We start from the raw sequence: 22,135 nt of genomic DNA, 5'->3' as shown, positions 1-22,135 counted from the left end.
AATGGAGGAACAGCCTGGTACCAGTTTGGACCATGCATGTGTCAATCTGCAAATTTTCCTTCTTGTGTGGATAGTCGAGTTAAAGTCAAGCCAGGCAGAAGGCCCCCAAAAATGGTGAACGGAATTACCCAACGTTTTCATGTTTTCTTCTTCTATCTAGATGTAGTCAGCGTGAACGAGTAGAAGTCACTACAGTGTTCATCACATACATCCAGTTTGTTTACCAATTTGAAAAAAAAAAATGTGGGACTGCATCACAGAGTCTGTTTATCAAATTTTAAAAAATATGTGGACCCCACCTTGCTAAACAGAATAAACGTATATGTATATGTGATTAAAATTGTAGAAAACTGCAGTGACTTCTAGGCTTCAATCCTGGCCTGCGGTATTGTTGGGTCTAAATTAACCTTACTAGCAAGTGTACTAGTCGGCGACTACAGCACAATGATAAGCAAGGGTCGAATCCACAGGGACGGTGTTATGTTTAATCCAAATGTATATTTGTATGTATATATGGACAATGCAAACAAAAGTAAAGTTCAACTCAAGATTGTTTGGGTTGGGTAATTAAACTAAAACAAGCTAATAGTAAAGTATTTTTGGTATTTTCTTTGAATAAGGATGTAACTAATGCAAATGAGATAAACACCAAGGCTTTGGAATCCCCCTTGGGAAATAACTTGCGATGACACAAATTCACACACACATTTGCTAATTCGGGCATAACGAATCCGTACCTAAGTCGGTTTTAGCGCACCTAAGCCAAATCTCCCTAAAATCGATTACTAGCCATCTTATTGGTCTAGGTCGGATATTCCTAAGTACATTCTAGCCATCTTATTGGTCTAAACATGCATAGGAATTCATGGAGTTCTATGGAGATTAGGATTCATACAAATTGTCACCTAATTAAAGGGAGACACATTCATAATCAAGTGTTTCAAGAAGCATAATCTACTTGACATATTATTGTCTAAGCAAATTCTCCAAACAATTTCATCCAAAAACCTAAAGTGTTGGCCAAACACCACAAGCATGAAGAAATTGCAATCAAACATAGAAACACAAGATTTATACCCAAATCAACTCATATGTATGTAAATCAAGTCATAAACAAAGTCATCAAACCCAAGGCTTCAACCTAGCCTTGGCACAAGAGATTTAGTTACACATAATGAGAGAAAAACACAAAAGGAGAGATGAGAAAATCATGAATAAACCCAATTAGTTGAGTAGATCCAAGTTGAGCTGAAGAATCTCTCCTCCTAGCTCCAAGAATCGCCTTCCCCCTCTGGTTTCCTCCCCAGAAAATCAGTTCTAGGTTTAAAAACTCTCGTAGCTCGGACAAATCGCGACTTAAAACACCTCAGAAAATTGTTTTTTCACGCCTAGGCGCGTTGTTTTCACGCCTAGGCGCACCACGCCTAGACACACGCCTAGGCGCACGCCTAGGCGTGATCCTAGGCGTGCACAACTTAAAATTCAAGTCCAACTCTCTGGACTGGGCGTGCAGAAGTGATCCTGGGCGTGCACAATTGTTGCGCCTAGGCGCGCCACGCCTAGGCGCGCGCCTAGGCGCGTTACCCCTAGGCACATTATTCAAATGACCATAACTTCTCCATATGACCTCCGATTTGCATGATTTTAGATTCTACGGAAAGCTTGAGATGTCTACTTTCCAATGCCTTTTGTTGCGCTCAATTCCAATAACGTGACAGAAATTTATGACTATTTGAACACACGAAGGTCGGTGGACATTTTCTTCAATTCAGCCCTTTTTCCGTCGCTTTTCATCCAAACCGCAATCAACCTATCAAAATACAAATCAACACATAAATACACTCATTATTTATCAAAAGAAAGCTTAAGAGGGGATATTTCTACCAAAAACAATAGGTATTATCATACCTATCAAACACCCCACACTTAAACCTTACTTGTCCTCAAGTAAAACTAAACAAAGTACATCTACCAACTAACATCCTAACTCACTAACGCAGGAATCGCGATTGCATTTAGCATATGCAACAAGCCGTTAAACCCCTAGGTGTCCCTAGTGGAGGAGTTTTGTCTCCTGAGGGCTTACAAGAACGACACCCACAAACGTTTCAAGATAACTCAAATCAAACATATGGGAGGGAAATCACTAGAATCGAAACAATATACATCAATGCCATGCAATCAAAAAGATGTGGAGACCCCACACTTCATCCAAACATATACTCAATGAAGATTATCCGTCTACTCAATCACTTCGTCTACATTAAGTGCGTGCAAAGAAGAAATGTATAATTATTTGGCTTCCAAGAGTTCATAGGCGCCAAACATAGTCACATTCCAAGAATTCCAAGAACAGTCAAGTAGTAATACCAAGGCACTTTTATTTATATACATACTTCTCTTCTTTTTCTTCTTCTCTTTTTTTTTTTTTTTTTTTTTTTTATTTTCATCTTACTAGGCCCGTGCAATGCTCACTCCTTTAAGCTTTCTAGTCAACCCATGTAACGAGTTCTCAACCAATGACTCCCAACCAGTTGGTTTAGGGCATTATGTGATAAAGCACACCTCGGATCAATCACTCGAGTTGAAAAGGCTTCGAAGTTAAGCTAGCCTAGTATGTTCATCAAGATTGTCTTACCTTTTTACGCGAAACTCGAGTTGGTTAGACAAGAGCCCCGGTTACTCAGCAAGATCACAAGAGCGGAACATGCTTTTAATCATCATCAAATTTATTTATTTATTTTTTTTTTTTTTAACATGCATGTAATTAACTAGTGCCAAGAATATAACTAACACGGTGTTCTAGATCATCTTAGAGAAAGTCCACATCCAACATCTATTCACCCAAGTCATACCCCACAAGCACACATTCTCGTGCAGGTGAATTACAGTGATTGTGCAATAGAGTAGACGTCAAGCATATAGAAGGATATGATGGGTTCCACAAACCAAGATTAGCTGCATTTCAATATAGCACTCAATTCAACAGAAAATTCCCATAAATATGCAAGATTCAAGCACTGAAAATTTTTTTTTTTTTTTTTTTTAAATTCAGCTACTACAAAATCATGTGAAATTTTGCACAAGATAATCCATATGCAGTCCACCACCCCACACTTTAAAGAATGCATTGTCCTCAATGCAAAACATAACAATGTAATAATGCACTAAAAAGAGGACAAGTTGAAACAATACAACCTGGGGGTTGGAGTCATGCATCGAGTGGATTGGGGTGCTGGCCTGTCCACAATTCTTCAATGTCTATATGCACCCTCCTCTTGTCTTCAGGTAGACGAGATCTACCACTTTGCAGTGGCTCAATAAATAGGGCACAAACTTCCTTCTTTGATGTGCCCATCAAAAAGATTCTATCTCTAAATTCCTTTGGCCCTCTTGGTTGAAATTGTAGTTTTCCATGCCAATGGAAGAGATATTTTGAGTAGAGGGGAAGCTTCTTCAATGATCTTGCAATGCAACTCTCCATGCTTTGTTGAAGCTTCCATTTTTTCTTTGTTGGCAAAATTTCCTCCAGGATTTGCATTATGGAAGCACTGAGATTTACATTAGGCTCCTCAACTCCAATAAAGTCAATGAATTGTGCTTCAAATGGTGATAGCACCTGATTGTGGAGTGTGTTATCCTCATGCCTCTCTACAAAGTTATCACATTCTTCCTCCACCTTATCATCATACTTGTTCTCCAAATCTTCAGCTTTCAAATTTTTTTCAGAATCGACAAGAGCTTTCTCTTCTATATCTTGCTCAACCCATGTAGGTCCACTACTTTCTTGTTCGATTGAAACTATCTCACATTCTGCAGCTGATGGAGACTTCTCTGATTCTTCTAAATCCATGCCCTCCTTCATTGGTGGATCCATCTCCGAAAGTGAAGTGAGAAGCATTATCTCATACTCCTCTTCATCCACATAATTATACTCAATTTTTCCTCTAGGCTCCAACTCTTTGTCATTGCTTAATGTAACTGCTTGAGTTGTCTCACATATATCTTTCCCCTCACTTGTTTTCATCATAGGTTGGCAAAGCTGATTTTTGTTTGATACCATCCTATGCGTTGCCTCTGCTAAAGTTTGGGTACTCGCATTTAAGGAATCGAGTATGTCATCCAAAGATGACTCATGTCTTTTCTCAAGCGGTGGTGGTGAAGCCCATTGACACATCTCCTCTCTACAAGCTTGAGTGTTTGCTTTCAACTTGTCGGTACTCGTAACCAATGCATTTAGTACATCTTGTAGAGATGAGTCTTGTGCTTGCTCAAGCAATGGTGGTGGTGCTGCTTGTGTGGGAACAAATTGATGCTGGTAGTTGTTCCATAGGAATTGAGGTCGTTCACACCATCCAGAGTTATAAGTGTTGGAGAAGGAGTTGCATGGTGGATATGGGGCATGGTTTGGAGGAGTTGTCCTTGCATTATATCCTTGCAAATATAAGCTCGACCCATAAAAACCTGCTCCCTGATAAGCACATGGTGGAGGATATTCCATCTCGAAGCATATGCCAACAAAAGCAAAATTAGTTAACAAATATTATGTACAAACAAAGGAAAAGAAAAAAAAAAATTATGGACAAATAATAAAAATGGATCAAACGTAAGCTACCATCCCCGGCAACGGCGCCATAAACTTGTTGGGTCTAAATTAACCTTACTAGCAAGTGTACTAGTCGGCGACTACAGCACAATGATAAGCAAGGGTCGAATCCACAGGGACGGTGTTATGTTTAATCCAAATGTATATTTGTATGTATATATGGACAATGCAAACAAAAGTAAAGTTCAACTCAAGATTGTTTGGGTTGGGTAATTAAACTAAAACAAGCTAATAGTAAAGTATTTTTGGTATTTTCTTTGAATAAGGATGTAACTAATGCAAATGAGATAAACACCAAGGCTTTGGAATCCCCCTTGGGAAATAACTTGCGATGACACAAATTCACACACACATTTGCTAATTCGGGCATAACGAATCCGTACCTAAGTCGGTTTTAGCGCACCTAAGCCAAATCTCCCTAAAATCGATTACTAGCCATCTTATTGGTCTAGGTCGGATATTCCTAAGTACATTCTAGCCATCTTATTGGTCTAAACATGCATAGGAATTCATGGAGTTCTATGGAGATTAGGATTCATACAAATTGTCACCTAATTAAAGGGAGACACATTCATAATCAAGTGTTTCAAGAAGCATAATCTACTTGACATATTATTGTCTAAGCAAATTCTCCAAACAATTTCATCCAAAAACCTAAAGTGTTGGCCAAACACCACAAGCATGAAGAAATTGCAATCAAACATAGAAACACAAGATTTATACCCAAATCAACTCATATGTATGTAAATCAAGTCATAAACAAAGTCATCAAACCCAAGGCTTCAACCTAGCCTTGGCACAAGAGATTTAGTTACACATAATGAGAGAAAAACACAAAAGGAGAGATGAGAAAATCATGAATAAACCCAATTAGTTGAGTAGATCCAAGTTGAGCTGAAGAATCTCTCCTCCTAGCTCCAAGAATCGCCTTCCCCCTCTGGTTTCCTCCCCAGAAAATCAGTTCTAGGTTTAAAAACTCTCGTAGCTCGGACAAATCGCGACTTAAAACACCTCAGAAAATTGTTTTTTCACGCCTAGGCGCGTTGTTTTCACGCCTAGGCGCACCACGCCTAGACACACGCCTAGGCGCACGCCTAGGCGTGATCCTAGGCGTGCACAACTTAAAATTCAAGTCCAACTCTCTGGACTGGGCGTGCAGAAGTGATCCTGGGCGTGCACAATTGTTGCGCCTAGGCGCGCCACGCCTAGGCGCGCGCCTAGGCGCGTTACCCCTAGGCACATTATTCAAATGACCATAACTTCTCCATATGACCTCCGATTTGCATGATTTTAGATTCTACGGAAAGCTTGAGATGTCTACTTTCCAATGCCTTTTGTTGCGCTCAATTCCAATAACGTGACAGAAATTTATGACTATTTGAACACACGAAGGTCGGTGGACATTTTCTTCAATTCAGCCCTTTTTCCGTCGCTTTTCATCCAAACCGCAATCAACCTATCAAAATACAAATCAACACATAAATACACTCATTATTTATCAAAAGAAAGCTTAAGAGGGGATATTTCTACCAAAAACAATAGGTATTATCATACCTATCAGGTATCAAGGAAACAAACATTTTGCCCCAAAACACCCTTGTATATGCAATAATGTATCTATTATACCCCTTTTCAATTAAGGAATTACAGGACAAATAGTTGAACAATCTATACCCCCTAAAATCGTGCCTACACGACACCTACGCTTAAGGTCTACCTTTGATAACAGAAACAACCTTACATCTCCACTCAATCAACCAAAAAAACCAGTTTTGTCTGAGAAGAGGGAAGGCCTCCATTTCTCCATTTCTCCACTGGGTTCCTTCTCTCTTTCTCTCTGTGTTTGTTCTCTCAATCTTGCTTCTCAATTTGTACATTTAGATGAGGAAATTGTGTCCCAATTATGATAGGGAAGATGGGCTAGAAACCGTCTTGGAGGTGCCAGTCCCTGAAGAGATGTTCAACACCATGGGGAGCAATGCTGCCCTGCGTTGGCAGAACATGCGTGCCTTAATGAAAGCGCAATCTGCCAAAAAATCGACGCATTTACAGGCCAAATCAAACAATGAGTTCATGGCATTGCTCAAGCTTATTGGGTCTCCGCTCATCCCTTTTCGGGTCCAAACCGATCACGCCCTCACCGTCCCCCTCAAAGATTGTTCTATTGTAAGTAAAAGCCACTTGTACAGCAGTCTTACCGATCCCAGCTATCTGAAATGCTGAGATTGTAGCACACGATTTTACATGATCATTTTGTGTCCATAGCTGAGACAAAAACGCTGGGATCCTTAGCATTTTAACAGTACGGCTAATTGAAAATGAGATTGCATTGTTTGTGTACAGGAGGCTTCGACGGCAAAGTACATAGTACAACAATATGTGGCCGCGACGGGAGGATTAGCAGCATTGAATTCATTGAAAAGTATGTACGCAGTAGGGCAGGTGAAGTTGGTAGGATCAGAGATGCACCAGAGCGATGATAGCATTCGCACCAGATTTTTGTTAACCATTAGATACAACCTAAGGAGATATATATTTGTACAGACTCTGACAATATAGCCGTTGAAGTAACGGGCAGCAAGTTACATAGCATAACAAGCAACTAATAAGATTTGTACACGTGTAAAGTATAGCTATGACAAAACTGTACAGACTGCAGGAGAGTTGTTGAGTCAGGAAGTAGCTGTAGCTATGTTGCATCTTTGTAGAGAAGATGTGTTCTTATTTTCTGTAATGGTGATAGGGTCATTGATTGTATTACCAGAAGTGTCCTTAGTCTCATTACGCCCCCTCAAGATCAGGGTACCATCAAGTAGACTGATCTTGTCTCTAAGATGCAGGAACCGAGGACGAGGAAGGGACTTAGTTAAAATGTCAGCCAGCTGATAAGCTGTGGAGAGATGTCGAACAAATAGAACCCGTTTGGCAACCAGGTCACGTAAGAAGTGTAAATCAATTGCTATATGCTTCATTTTGGAATGCTGAACAGGATTTAGACTTAGATGTGTAGCCCCCAGATTATCACACAGAAGTAAAGGAGGTTGAGATAATTGAACATGTAACTCTTTAAGTAGATGTGTGATCCATACAATCTCACAAGCAGTAGTGGCCAAGGAACGATACTCCGCCTCAGTCGAAGACCGGGCAATTGCTCGTTGCTTACGAGAACGCCAAGAAATAGGGTTGGATCCAAGGAAAATGATGTAAGAAGACACTGAGGAGCGATCATCGGGATTGCCAGCCCAGTCTGAGTCCGAGTAGGCTCGCAAGTGAAGTGGTTGTCCAGCACGAAGAGTTACTCCATGATTAAGAGTACCCTTGAGATAACGCAGCAGCCGTTTTAAGATGAGCTAGTGTGCAGATGTGGGATGGGAGAGATACTGAGCAAGTCTGTTGACACCGAAACTAATGTCAGGGCGGGTGAGAGACAGATATTGGAGTCCCCCAACAAGTTGACGATACAATGAGGCATCAGAGAGATGAGTGCCGCTATGAGCGGTAACCGCGAAGGAAGATGGTAGAGGTGTGTCAACTGATTTGGCACCAAGCATGTGAGCACGATCAAGAAGGTCTTGAATGTATTTATGTTGACTGAGAAAGAGAGTGTCACTGGTACGTACAACTTCAATACCTAGAAAGTAAGATAGATCCCCTAAGTCTTTGAGAGAAAATTGAGATGCTAAGGCACTAGTGATCCTGTGAATAAAAGAGAGGTCAGAACCAGTAAGAATTAAATCATCAACGTAAACTAGAATATACATTAAAATGGTCTTGGACTTATAAATAAAGAGAGATGCATCTGCCCGAGAGTTAGTGAAACCAAGTTGAAGCAATGCATTTTTCAAAGCTGTGAACCAAGCACGTGGAGCTTGTTTTAAACCATAAATTGATTTTTGGAGAAGACAGAGATGTTTGGGGTATTGAGGATCAATAAAACCAGGTGGTTGGCGCATGAGGACGTGCTCAGTAAGGTGGCCATGCAAAAATGCGTTGTTGACATCTAACTGCTTGAGAGGCCAATTGTGGAAAACTGCGAGGGAAAGAACCAGCCTGATTGTTGTTGATTTAATAACGGGACTGAAAGTCTGGCTATAGTCCAAGCCAGGACGCTGAAGAAAACCTTGAGCTACAAGACGTGCTTTGTAGCGTTGGATACTTTCATCAGGTTTTCTCTTGATACGGAAAACCCACTTGGAGCCAATAGGACGATGAGAGGAGTCGGGAGGAACCAGAGTCCAGGTCCCGTGACCATGAAGAGCTTGCAGTTCTTCTTGCATGGCGCGAGTCCAATCTGGTGATTGAAGAGCTTGGTAGACTGTTTGAGGCTCATGAGTATCTGGTAGAGGATGAAAAGTACTATGATTCAGAGACTTGGGTTTGTAGATATTGTTCATTGAGCGTGTGACCATGGAATGAGTACGAGGGGGAGATTGTTCTGTGTGGGCAGGAGAGGATGATATAGTGTGATTACTGGACAAATCAGGAAGGCAGGGTGAGGAGGGAGGGGGGTTGGGTGTAGAACTTGGAGAAGATAGAGATGGAGAATTAATTGGGACAAAAGAAGGTGGACTAGAAGAGTTAGTGACTGGAGGATAGTTAGGATCAGGTATAGGTTCAGTAAAGATTGGTGATAGATCAGTAGGGGAGCTATGACACTGTGAGGAGGTACGAAGACCAGGGAATATGTGTTCACGAAATATAACGTGACGAGAAAGAAAAAATTTACTGGTAAGTGGATCAAAACACTTGAATGAACTTTGGGATGTGGAATAGCCTAAGAAAATACAGGGGGTAGATTTTGGTTCTAATTTGTGGCTAGTGTAAGGCTTGAGCCAAGGGAAACAAAGACACCCAAAGATGCGAAGTTTGTGATAGTTTGGCAGGATTTTGAACAGAAGCTGATATGGAGAATGTGGTTTTGTAGGTGTAGAAGGCAGACGATTGATTAGGTAGACAGCTGCTTCAAATGCAAAAGACCAAAAGTAGGAGGGAAGATTTGCTTGAGTGAGTAATGTTTTCCCGGTTTCAACTATATGTCTATGCCTTCTTTCCACGATTCCAATGTGTTGGGGTGTGTAGGGTGGAGACTGCATCCAGGAGATTCCAAGTTGATTGAGTGTTGACTTCATTTTAATATACTCTCCACCATTGTCAGTGTAGAAAGTTTTAATTTTGGCATCAAATTGTCTTTCAACCAATCTTTGAAACTGTAAAAATACAGATAACACATCAGACTTGTGAAATAGAGGAAAAATCCATGTATATTTAGTAAAATGGTCTACAAATAAAACATAATACTTGTGACCAAGTAAGGATGTTGTAGGTGCTGGACCCCAAACGTCAGAATACAAAATATCTAAAGGACCATGACTAACAACAGTAGAGCTACCAAAAGGTGTCTTGTGACTCTTATTAATGTCACAAAAGGTGCAAGACAAAATAGGAGAGGAAACAATAGTAGATAGGCCAGCAGATTTCAACAAAGATGAAAGCAATGCAGAGTTGGGATGTCCCAGTCGTTTGTGCCAAAGTTCAAAAGAAGAATTTTTCTGAGCAACAAATGCAGTTTTGGGTTGCAAAGAGCTGAACTGATACACTCCATCAACGCATTGACCTTGCGCTAGAAAGGCTCCTGACTTCAAGTCCTTGACAACAAAAAAATCAGGATGAAATTCTATCAAAACATGATTAGTTTTTGTAAATTGATGCACTGAAATAAGATTTTTCTTAATATTGGGAACACATAAAATTTGAGCAAGTGTAAAGGTTGTTTTAGGAGTCTGCATGTGAGTAGTGCCCTGGTGTGTTACAGCCAAACCTGTGCCATCTCCTATTTTAACTTCGTCAGTGCCGTCATACTCAGAATTGATGGTGAGATTGCCAAGATCAGCAGTCATGTGATGGCTGGCTCCAGAGTCAACCAGCCAAGGTTGAACATTTTGAGGATGAGATGCTGCAGAGCTGGAGGCATAGTTCGCACTTGGCATAGAATCATTCGCAAAAGCCTTAAGCTTGCGGCAAGTTCTGGCAGAGTGACCAGGTTTCTCACATATTTGACAAAAAATTCTTGACCTTGGACGATATCCTCCAGTGAAGTTTGAGTGTTGATATCCAGAATTGTTTGAACCATGACCCTGGTTGGTCTGGTTGTAGTGATTGTGCCACTGCTGCCCATTTCCATTTGGCTTAAAGTACCCTTGATTCCTTGGATTGTTCCCACGTTGAGATTGATTCCTTGAATGATTGTTGTTGTTGCTGCGCCGTGTAAAGTTTGCAGTGGCTATGAGATGAGCTTGATTTTGTTCAAGCTTTTGGTGGTACTGTTCTTGACTCAGAAGCAGAGTTCGAAGAGCTTCATAAGAGATAGGGTGTTCTCTGCCATTAACTGAGTCAACTGTACCTTTAAAGTCTGCACCAAGGCCATTGAGTATGAAAATCACAAGGTCCTCTCCTTCTATTGGATGACCAGCGAGTGCTAGCTCATCCGCAATTTGTTTAACACTAGTGAGATACTCCTCCACTGGTTTGCTTCCCTTTTGTATAGTTACCAGTTGTTGTTTGAGTTGAACTATTCTTGACCGAGATTTATTAGCAAACAAACTGTGGAGCTTGTCTCAAGCTTCCTTGCTGGAAGAAACATCACCAAGGAGAGGAGTTGTTGTTTCATGAAGAGAAGCCACAAGAGCATTAACAAGTAGACTGTCTTGACATGCCCAATGATCCTTGTTGTCGACCTCAGAGTCTGGTGGACAGGGAAGACTTCCGTCCACATATCCCATCAGCCTGTATCCTTTCAGAACAGATACCAGTTGAAGTCTCCAAGCTGGAAAATTGGTGGTTTTGAGCTTTATAGCAAGTTGAGAATTAGCATTAATGGCAATCAGTGGCTTGCCATTAGAAGAGTTTGTACTTGTAAGAACATCCCCATGAGTTCCAAGAGATCCTGAAGCCATGGAGGTAGGTGATGAATTTTCGAAGTGTGGAGAGGAAGGTTGAGAGCGATCCTGCTTCGATACCATAAAAGAACTTGTTTGTACTAATTTTTGTTAACCATTAGATACAACCTAAGGAGATATATATTTGTCCAGACTCTGACAATATAGCCGTTGAAGTAACGGGCAGCAAGTTACATAGCATAACAAGCAACTAATAAGATTTGTACACGTGTAAAGTATAGCTATGACAAAACTGTACAGACTGCAGGAGAGTTGTTGAGTCAGGAAGTAGCTGTAGCTATGTTGCATCTTTGTAGAGAAGATGTGTTCTTATTTTCTGTAATGGTGATAGGGTCATTGATTGTATTACCAGAAGTGTCCTTAGTCTCATTAGAGGCAATGTTGAGGTGGGTGGGTTTGTATTATGGCAAAAGAATCCTGACTTGTGGTTCTTGGAACTAGTTGTTTCTGGGTACAAGATCAGCGCAGGCAGTGATGGCAAGGTTGCTTGGAATCAATCCTCTTCTCAACCCGGCCACGCCAATCGAGGCCCTCCTCGTCCCCTGCGCAAGTTCTTTCAGGTAAAAGTAAAACATTTTAAGATAAATTTGTGTTTCACATGTTAACAGATCGGTTCGCTCAAACCCAAGTTCTCTGCGGTGGCAGATTCAGAATCTGAACTAATTGGGGACACAAATAAGTTGTGGGGTTCGATGACAGACATCATGGAAAAAAATTAAATTATTTATATAACACAAATATAATCACTAATAATAATTTCAAACAATAAATTATTATATCTTTATTTATCACAATTGTTCTCTCTATGAAATTTTATATTTGAAAACAAAGAGGATGGAAAACGTACATGTCAGACTTTTCAAAAAAGAAATCAAAAACTCAAACTAGCAAAAAAATCATGAAACATGGCTTTTTTATTTCTCTAGAATTTGTGTTGTTGATAGGGAATTATAGATCAAAACCCTTGACAAACAAAGAGTGAAAGACAAGCATAGGGTGAGAGGGAGAGATTCGAGGGCACATTTTGCTTACGGACCTATGAGATTTGACCTATCACATTTTTTATTTTGGCTGGCCTAATATATTGTTTTCAGGGGGCCTAATACATTTTATCAATACATACAATGAGTTTTACATTATTTCACTGGGGGCGAAATACAATGGCTCCGCCTCTACTCCTCTCGCTCTATATTAGAAATTTTTTTGCCTTGTTTGATTTATGAATTCAATTTTTTTTGGCACACAATAGGGATTGGATCCAAGATGCATAGCAAATTTGTTTCTGGAAGCTGTATGCATAGGAGAAAAATCTGTAACTAGTGAAGACTGTTTTATACTAAAGCTTGAGACTCCATCAAACATCCTTAAAATCCAAAGCTCACCAAACACTGACATAGTCCATCACAAAATCTGGGGTTACTTCAGCCAGAGAACAGGACTTCTGGTAAAATTTGAGGACACAAAGCTTGTGAGGATGAAAAGTCCGCGAGGGAACGACAGCGTTTTCTGGGAAACAACGATAGAATCAGTAATCGGAGACTACAAATACATTGATGGTATTAACATAGCACATTGTGGAAAGACTGTTGCAACATTGTATAGGTATGGAGAGTCACATAATCACAAGAGGAAGATTGAAGAGACATGGAGGATTGAAGAGGTTGATTTTAACATTTGTGGGTTGTCCATGGACTGCTTCTTGCCTCCAGCGGATCTCAAGAGAAAAGAAGGAAATGAACATTAGTCCATTCTTTAATATGATCACAGAAAACCTCTGAATCTCCATGTGTACATAAAGTTGTAGTCGACATTGGAACATTCTTTTTACTACTGTCCTCAATGAAATTGCAGGAAAAAAGAAAGAAAGAAAGAAAGAATAGGAGAGATCCAAGATAAGACAATCATTTTTTTTGTTGTCTTTCAATGTCAAGGGTAGCAGAAATTCATGACTCTATCGTCAAGTGAGAAATTTCTGTGCACGTGGATTGACGGCTTGAGTTTAGGCACATGTCAAATATCAAAAGATAAATTTGTATAGTGTCGTTTTCGATTACCAAAAAAATGATAGCAATGATATTGAAAGATCATGTTGAATTAGAAAATCAAATTGTACATTTTAACAACATTAAGAGATCTTTAATTTCCATGAATAATAAATCACAGTTTAATGGATTGATTGGTGCAAGTTAAGTTGTATCTCGGGATATGTTCATGAGCTATGCATATGATGACATGTAGAGAACATCCTACTTCACATTTTTGCGACACAGATAAACCGTGTGTTATAAATGGGATACTCGTGAGAGCAATGCGCTTAAATCCCAAGTCAAAAATATATTATCTGCTCTGGGTCTAAGGCCTGCACAGTTTTATAAGAGGGCACTCTTGATTGAGAATGATTGAATATATGCTCATAAATCATACTGTTGATCTACACCTAACTGATGTGCGATACGAGTCTCAACACATTGCAATATGTCTTTTAATTTTTACTCACATCGGTTGGTTCTTTCAATCGAGTGTGGTTTATAAAGTCAAAGCTACCCCTTAACAAATAATGAGACCTTTTCATGAGCTAGTGAGTTGAGCTTTGATCTATAGTAGCTGGGTTTACCTAGTGAGTTTGGTTTCGATTTGTAGTAAGTAGACTCATGAAGAACAAAGTCGTGTGAGCCCAATATATTATTAAGAATCGAATAACTCAAAACGAATAATGTTGTTGATATGTACGAGTGTGTGGATTTCTTATATTTCCCAAAAGTTCTGTGTTGTTTACTCGTTGTGTCTCGCAATCCTAGTTCAGTATGCGTGTCATGGCCTTTTTAGTAAATTCACTATATACGAGAGGCCCAAATAAAGATAGATCACTTACCGGGCCTATCCAAAGGACGCACATGTTAAGGTGGCCCAAACAATACACATCGGCCCAACTTAGTGGAGCCCAAATTAAAGAACCAAGCCTACATTCAATGGCCCAGTAAATTTTATACCGAATGCCAAACCCGATTCACTGCGTGTTTCGAACCCAAATTCCTGACCCCTTCCCTCCGCTGTCTACGAGTCGGATTGTTTGGAACCCTAATTCATGAAACTCTATTTAAAGGATAGCCGTCTCTACCGCTCACCACATCTTGCCGTTTGTCACACTCAAGTCAAGTGTATCAGTCATCTCTCGAATTGTATTTTATTGTTTCAATTCTTCATGTAGAAGGTCACTATCGGTTTTTGTTTGTTCAATTTTCTATCTGATTGTAAAATTATTATCCACAGGTTTCGCATCTGTTTTATCCTCTCCTGATTTAGCAGATTCAATGCTAGAGGAGATATACCTGATGCACACAGTGAAAGGTTGGCTTACCAGCCCATCGCATGTCTTTGTTGCCATGGCGTCAAATGGACTTACCGAGATTTTCTTTTATTGCATATTCAATTTGTGTGCGTTTTTTAGGGGATAGCGATTATTTGGGATGTTTTTGCTTGAGAAATTGGCATATGATGATCAATTCTTATGCTACACACTGAATTATCTGTGTTGACTACAACTCCGCTTATTATCTGATGCCATTACTTGCAGTCTGTGATCGAAGTGATGATCCTTTTGTTCGTTCATTGATTTTTGCCTTCTCAATCAGATTGTTGCTTTATCACTTACTTTGTGGGTAATTTTCGTTTTGCATTATTTCTTCCATGAATTAGATGCTTAAAGTTCATCAATTATGCGTTCGGAGTTATAATGTGATTTAAATTTGAAGTTTTAAAAATAAATCTAGGAACCATCAATGATGAGAAATAGCAGACGGGCGGTCTGAATCTGATGCCGTGTTGATTGTCTGCAATATTCCACTTGTGGAACTTCTCTGAGCTTTTGTTTTGATGTTTTCTAGTTGACAAAGTTCATATAATGATGATAGTTGTTTTGAGTATTGAGAATAATCCTGTTTTAGTCTTCAAAAATAGTACTGGAGATCATGAATTCATGATTTTTTGATTGATAGAGATACAATAAAATGGTTGTGTTGATTTGATCAGCCTGCAGTGATGATGTTTGCTTATTTATGTCTGGACGTATGAGACTTGTCTATGATCTGTTATGCAGCTTCTGAGCAGGAATTGATGTGCCTATTGTGCCCAAATTATGATAGCAATTAGTATTCTTTGCAATGACTTTCCCTTTAAAACGGGAAATTCGTTCTAGAATGGTTTCTCCTCTTAAGTATTTTGTATCCTTTGCAATTCCTGTCTGCAACTGTTTTGTACATTTGCGTGATAATTCTGTGCTTAGTGTCATTAAATCTTTCGTATATTTTTCACAAGATATTAAGTGTTCTATATTCAAAATACATCTTGTTCTGGACCTTCTTGTTTGGTTCCAATAATGGAACTTCCAATCATGGGGTGGAAAAGAGCAGTATGTTGTGAGTTAATTTTTTTGCTAAGCTTATCTAAAATCATTGCATTTGGTAGGTTAGGTTGAGTTGTCAAGATCAACTCAAGAAATCAAATCATACAATGTTTCTTGATTAATTTGTCACGTTATGTAATAGGAAAATTGAAACTCCTATTGGTTAATTTGAAGCTCTTTGAAAAGGAAAATTTACTCTTAGCTACTGATTTTTTTTTTTTCATTTCCAAACAAAGATTGAAACTCTTATCTCTGACCTGTGTTCACAACTAGAGAGCTCTAGTTGAGTGATAAGACTTGAAACCTTACTGATTAATCTCATCTTTCCTCTTGCTTCCTTGCGTCAAAGTACTCTGTCCTGTTTATGATTTTGTAATTCACCCAAAACCTGTTTGGCAAGAAATAGGACCTTATGATAGTGTTCTTGAGTAGTGTAGAGTTTTGATGTTCAGAAATTTTGAAATTGCACTCTTTTAAGTTGTAGACAAGTGGAGAGGATTTTAACAGAGTACCAGGAAGCCCAGGTGATAGACTCTTCCACCTCCGAACTTCCAAATCCTCCCCACTAGGTGGAGTCCTCCTCCGAGATCTTTTGTGAAAATAAATTTTGATGGGACTCTTAGGGAGGATAAGGGGTTGTTAGGAATGATCGCTAGAGATGAGATGGGAGACCACTTGGCATCTCGGATTGTTCACTTATCTGATCCTTTGTTTGTGGAAAGCCTTGCAGCTAAGGAAGCTCTAATGTTTGCCAAGAGTCTTAGTTTTCAGTCCTGAATAATGAAGTCATTGATGTATCTGAGACTGGTCTGTGCATCAAAACAGTCAAAGATTTGTTTGACTTCCTAGCTGTGAGTTGTTGTCATGTTAACAGCGTAGCAAATTGTGCTGCTGATGTTTTGGCCAAAAAAGCTTTGGAAAGTTGTGAAACTAGAGTGTGGCATAGGAATATTATGGGCTTCCTTGCCCATGTAATTGCTGGGGATTTCATCCTCTTAGTTTCTTAATGAGAGACGTTCTTTACTTCAAAAGAAGTTTTAGATGCCAAGCTCAATCAGGTTAAGTTGGGTGATGTGCATTTTTGTTCTTCCTCATTTTATGGCTGGAGTTTTGGTTAGGGATCTACCTTGACAATCTCAGTATACATATAATGTAATTACTCATGAAATTTCGTGTCTCCATCACCTCGAATTTGTGCAGATGACATTGACAGGCACCAACTTTAACCGAATTGCTGTATCCAATTCATTTTATGGACCTGCTTTTGGAATCTATCAATGGTGCTCGTTTATTATAATAAATAATTGAAAGTGGGGTAGGCTTCAAGTTTCTGTCACTGCATAATGGATCCACAGGAGTATGATGAGAATCCATACATCGAAACATGGTGATTTTAGAGTCTAGATGGTGATTTTAGAGTTTAGTTTATAAGGGAGGACAAATCTCTTGTTGTCAACTTGTGCTTTCATTAGAGAGTTAGTCTCGAACTTGGGATGATAGACTTGGGCTCTCATTTCGTGTGGTGGATATTCATCACTGGTGCTTTCATCGCCTGCGTGCAGGCCGGTTGGTTGTTATGCATGAGGTCGTGCGTGCTCCTAAGGGGAGGATTGATGAGAATCTCACATCAAAAGATGGTGAGTTTGGAGTCTAGCTAGCTTATAAGGAATGACAAATCTCCTATTGTCAACCTGGATTTTCAATAAAGAGTTATATCCAAACTTTTGATGCTAGACTTGAATTCTCATCCCGTGTGGGGGATATTTGTAGAGTATTGGTGCCTTTAACACTCATAAATGTGTAGTATTTAAAGGTATATTTTTGTTAAAGAAATTTTAAAATGAAAAGATGTGATAATTTTGGATTGTTAGATATAAATTTAAATTTTGATTTTCGATTCCGATGAATTTGATTATTGTTTTGAAAAAATTATAAGGTGTACTAAGTCGATATTGCACATTTATAAAAAAAAAAAAATTACTTTTTTTATGTAAAATAAATGCACTGGTTGTAAGACCAGTGGTACCCCCAATCTCTGCTCAATTTATGAACAACATACAACAAAAAAGGATTTGACGGTGGAGTATATTTAGCACCCATACTGCAATTATTGGCCTTACCCCGTTGGTGAGATGGAGTGATGGAATAGAAAGTGCAAATGGCGATGGGATGCTCATGGAGTAGTGAAATTGACATCATGGAATTGGTGGTGTAGAACTGCCGGAGCACAATTTCCTCTACTTTCCTCGCAATCTACAACAATTCTGTTTGCCGACACTTCTGCCGTGTTCGTCTGTTCAAGTGAAACGAGCATGGAGGACGAATACTCAACCACAACAGCTGTACCAAAAACAGCAACAAGAAAAGTTGCTCGGTTCGGCAGTAGTAGCTACAAGTTCTGGATCTTACTCGCAATTCTGCTCCTCGCCTCCTGGTCCTTGATCACTGGCTCCGTCACTCTCAAATGGTCCGCCGGTAACCTCTCTCACTTCCCCGCTGATGCCGATTTGCCAGTCCACGGCGATCTCGATGTCCTCGTAAGAATCTTAATAATTTCTCTTTGGTACACTGGTTTTCTGATTGAGTATGGTGGTTAATTGATATTTGATTGTGTAGGAAGTGGAGGAGAGGGAGAAAGTGGTGAGGCGCATGTGGGAGGTGTATACACAGAAAGGTAGTGGAAGAATAAGTATAGAGCTGCCTCGGTTCTGGAGATACGCTTTTGAAGCTGCTTATGAGGATTTGGCCAGTGATGTTCCCAGCGTTCGAGACGCCGCCGTTTCAGAGATCGCCGAGATGTCCTTGCTCTCCATTAATACTATTGAACCGCTTACTATACAGTCCACCACTGGTAATGTTCACGGTGTCGTCTGATTGCAACTTTTGTACAATACAACTATTTAGGAATTGCATCACTATCGTTAAAAATACACTAGTTATCTGACTTGGAATCTTCTGGTACTACTGGTAGAGGAAAGCTAGAACCAAGCATCATGACGACATAAAGAGAGGTGAATTCCGAAAGACTTGCAGAATTTGATATTCGTGACTCAAATTAACAGATTTAAATTGATGATAAATTTATAAAATAAATTGAGTAGGGATTGATTAGTGGCAGAGTGAGTAATTCATATAGGGGGGGGGCGAATGATTGACGTGGATTCAAGGACAAACGTCCATGAAATTTTTTTAAAGCCTATTTTTTGTAAGTGATGGACAATAAACAAATTTATATATGGAATGGGCTTAGGAATTAGGATCTTAGAACTAAATTTATATAGAATTATTTAGGAATTAGGATTTTAGGCATGAGTTTAGTTTTCATGTTTGAGGAAACTCCCCGCTTGATTGATTGCTCCACTCTTAAGCTAAAATATAATTATTTATAGAAGCAGATTTATGAATATGAGAGATCATTGATACTTTTGGTGATTTATTACCTCTATTAGACAATTACTTTTGAGAGAAGAAATGAATAGTTATTTGATAAAAATCCCACCATTTTTGGGAATGGGAAGGATTCCAATTCCGGTTCCAATTATTCCCAAAAATAATGGAAAATCATGATTTGTTTTTTGAAAATGACATATTAGAGTTTGAGCGTTAAAACTTCGTGTTTAGGGTTTGGAGTTTAGAGTTTAGAATTTAATACTTAGAATTTTTTTTTCCAAAATCTATGTATTCTAAGGGTACTTGAATCTGTATTGGAAAACATGTTTTGTTTATGAGGATAGGAATTAAAATGTATTCTCTTGTCATTATACAATGATGTTAATAGATGTTGGCTTGAGTTAATTAATTTTGGTGACAAATATTTGAATAACATACAACAATATATATACTTTTGAAAATGATTTTATATTAAATTACATTAATCATCAACACTTCTTTTAATTAAAATTTTACACCAAGTAAATACAATATTTTTTAATATTTTTTTTGTAAATGATGAAATAAAATATATCATGGTCACATTTGCATTTGTATTTCTTGTATACATGCCTCCTTTGCAATTGGTGTTGAGAATGGGCCCACACGAATAAGGCCATTTGATGCCCCAACAGAAATCCTTGGTCTCCACAAGTGTCCTAACATTATAAACATCAACATACTCAAATACATATTTTAATTCATGATTTAATATAATTTTGAGAAAGAATTGGCTTTGAAATTGGAGCTCCCTATCCTCTATTTTTGAGGTCTTCGCTCAATGAGTTACTTTAAAAAATTGCATCACCCAACTCGTTTTGGTAAAAATATTTGTTATTATAATCTGGGCCTGACTAGGCATTGGGTGTGGCCCATTCTATTGAAGCCATGGCCCTAACTGACGGCCCAATTAATTTTGGTAGAGTCAGAAAAATCGCAAGACAAGATGATAGAAGCATCTCCTCAGTAGTCAGTACTCTCCAATCCACCATCGTACGTCCACAAATAAAATGGCGCGAAAACCTGGCGCGATCATTTGGAAACGACCACGATTGGCGCCTCTTTTTCTCTATACACCGACTTGAATCCCTCAATTTGTTTTCCCACAATTCCACTGCGTCTGCCTTCTCCTTGTCTTCAAATATTCAGAATGGCCCGAGCAGATGAGCGAAGCAACGGCGCCGGCCATGAAGTTGAAGAGCCGTCTCCGAAGTTCCAGAAGCTTCATCAGAATGGCATTCATGAAGCCTCGCAAAACCCGATTCCACTCTTTAGGGTTAAAAAACTCTCTGAGAAGGCTGTGTTGCCTTCACGAGCCTCCCCTCTCTCTGCCGGCTATGATCTCTCGAGGTTGATCTATAGATTTTCTATCCATTTTTTTTTTTGGGTAAGGAAGTCAAATTTTGCTTACAGAGTTTTATGTTTGTTTGTTTGTAGTGCGACTGAGACTAAAGTACCAGCCAGGGGAAAAGCCCTAATCCCTACTGATCTTAGCATTGCTATACCGGAAGAAACTTACGCTCGTATTGGTAAGTCGATCTTTCTCCATCTCTCTCTACGTAATTGATTTTTTTTTCCTACGATTCTTGGTGGTGAGATGGATGGGGTCTGCAGCACCAAGGTCGGGACTAGCTTGGAAGCACTCGATTGATGTCGGGGCGGGTGTGATTGATGCTGATTACAGAGGGCCAGTTGGAGTGATCTTGTTCAACCACTCTGATGTTGATTTTGAGGTGAAAGTGGGTGATCGGATTGCCCAACTGATTATTGAGATGATCATGACTCCTCAGGTTGTGGAAGTGGAAGATCTCGATGCAACTGTGAGAGGAGACGGGGCTTTTGGATCTACTGGTGCGTAATTCTAGTTAGGAACTGTCAATGACCTAAAATATGTTTATGTTTCTTTGCTTGTTGATTAGCTCAGTAACTCTGTCGAATATTTGGTATTCTTTGTACCACAAGGCAGAGTACTTGAAATGCAGCTTATAGAGACACTAACAAATCAGCAAACAACAAATGAGAAGAAAAGCTAAAATGCAGCCATGGAAAATGAACATTGTGTGAGGTTGCTATTAAATAATGACTCATATTAGAAGTATTATTTCATATCTAAAAGTTGTAGGTCTGTTAATTGGCAATCGCCTAGGCATTGGCCTTTTAGTTAGGAGCGAAGCCAGGACTTAACGACATGAGAGGGGTCGTTATGACGGACAGATGATTTTATGTTAGGGTATGTAAAACTAAGCGGGGGTTTGGAGGCAGTGCTCTTAAAATTTTTTTTAGTTATCTATTAATTATATCTATGAAAATATAAAAAAATAACACTAAAAATAAAAAATTTATAAAATATAATGACTAATATTTATCGCATGTCTTCTTGTTTTTAACCATTTGAGTATAATTTTTTTACAAGAGGAGGTCTAAACTAAAAATTCATGGGGCTCTTTTTTATAATTACTATACTGTTATGATGAATGTATGTGGCTAATTCAAAGAATGTGGATGTCCTTATACATTTCATGTATTAATGATATCATTAATGTGGATGACTCTTCACATACTATTTGGTTCCTATAAAAGGGACATTATATGAATAAAATGATTAACTTGGTGACAATCATCTGAATATATTTCTTTAAAGATTTCTTATATTTTCTATCACGTTATCAGCACGATAGCTCAAGAAGGTATGGACATATCTTCCACAAGTCTCCGTCTCGATAAATTTGGTGTAGACATTTG

The 22,135-nt window shown here is 39.0% G+C and overlaps 3 protein-coding genes and 1 non-coding gene across 4 annotated transcripts; all 4 read left to right on the top strand.

Moving 5' to 3' along the window:
- Position 1: 1 nt before the first annotated feature.
- Positions 2-17,850, top strand: LOC120010473. Its single transcript, XM_038861269.1, has 7 exons — positions 2-114; positions 6,168-6,219; positions 6,488-6,772; positions 6,950-7,107; positions 11,915-12,122; positions 12,812-13,302; positions 16,891-17,850. The coding sequence occupies exons 1-7, from the start codon at positions 2-4 to the stop codon at positions 16,937-16,939; spliced, it is 1,356 nt and encodes a 451-aa protein (XP_038717197.1). The 3' UTR covers positions 16,940-17,850.
- On the top strand, positions 15,047-15,128 carry LOC120011631. The gene has a single exon (XR_005471075.1). It is a non-coding gene; the product is annotated as a small nucleolar RNA R16 (small nucleolar RNA).
- Positions 17,851-18,062: 212 nt separating the features above from the next.
- LOC120011495 lies at positions 18,063-18,908 on the top strand. The gene is made up of 2 exons (XM_038862619.1): positions 18,063-18,501; positions 18,581-18,908. Exons 1-2 carry the CDS (start codon positions 18,277-18,279, stop codon positions 18,836-18,838), a joined length of 483 nt encoding a protein of 160 aa, XP_038718547.1. The 5' UTR covers positions 18,063-18,276; the 3' UTR covers positions 18,839-18,908.
- A 1,455-nt stretch (positions 18,909-20,363) lies between these two features.
- LOC120011324 (deoxyuridine 5'-triphosphate nucleotidohydrolase-like) lies at positions 20,364-21,406 on the top strand. The gene is made up of 3 exons (XM_038862413.1): positions 20,364-20,743; positions 20,831-20,922; positions 21,008-21,406. The coding sequence occupies exons 1-3, from the start codon at positions 20,544-20,546 to the stop codon at positions 21,250-21,252; spliced, it is 537 nt and encodes a 178-aa protein (XP_038718341.1). The 5' UTR covers positions 20,364-20,543; the 3' UTR covers positions 21,253-21,406.
- The last annotated feature ends 729 nt before the right edge of the window (positions 21,407-22,135 follow it).

The sequence above is a fragment of the Tripterygium wilfordii genome, chromosome 12 (assembly GCF_013401445.1).
Source record: "Tripterygium wilfordii isolate XIE 37 chromosome 12, ASM1340144v1, whole genome shotgun sequence".
Lineage (NCBI taxonomy): Eukaryota > Viridiplantae > Streptophyta > Magnoliopsida > Celastrales > Celastraceae > Tripterygium > Tripterygium wilfordii.
The sequence above is the reverse complement of the archived record's forward strand: the minus strand, read 5'-3'. Positions and strand labels throughout refer to the sequence as shown.

Coding starts and splice junctions, on each gene's coding strand:
- LOC120011495 (XM_038862619.1), top strand. CDS start 18,277: ATGGAGGACGAATACTCAACCACAACAGCTGTACCAAAAACAGCAACA. Junction 18,502..18,580: donor ACGGCGATCTCGATGTCCTC/GTAAGAATCTTA, acceptor TTGATTGTGTAG/GAAGTGGAGGAGAGGGAGAA.
- LOC120011324 (XM_038862413.1), top strand. CDS start 20,544: ATGGCCCGAGCAGATGAGCGAAGCAACGGCGCCGGCCATGAAGTTGAA. Junction 20,744..20,830: donor GCCGGCTATGATCTCTCGAG/GTTGATCTATAG, acceptor GTTTGTTTGTAG/TGCGACTGAGACTAAAGTAC. Junction 20,923..21,007: donor AGAAACTTACGCTCGTATTG/GTAAGTCGATCT, acceptor TGGGGTCTGCAG/CACCAAGGTCGGGACTAGCT.
- LOC120010473 (XM_038861269.1), top strand. CDS start 2: ATGGAGGAACAGCCTGGTACCAGTTTGGACCATGCATGTGTCAATCTG. Junction 115..6,167: donor GCAGAAGGCCCCCAAAAATG/GTGAACGGAATT, acceptor CATACCTATCAG/GTATCAAGGAAACAAACATT. Junction 6,773..6,949: donor CCCTCAAAGATTGTTCTATT/GTAAGTAAAAGC, acceptor GTTTGTGTACAG/GAGGCTTCGACGGCAAAGTA.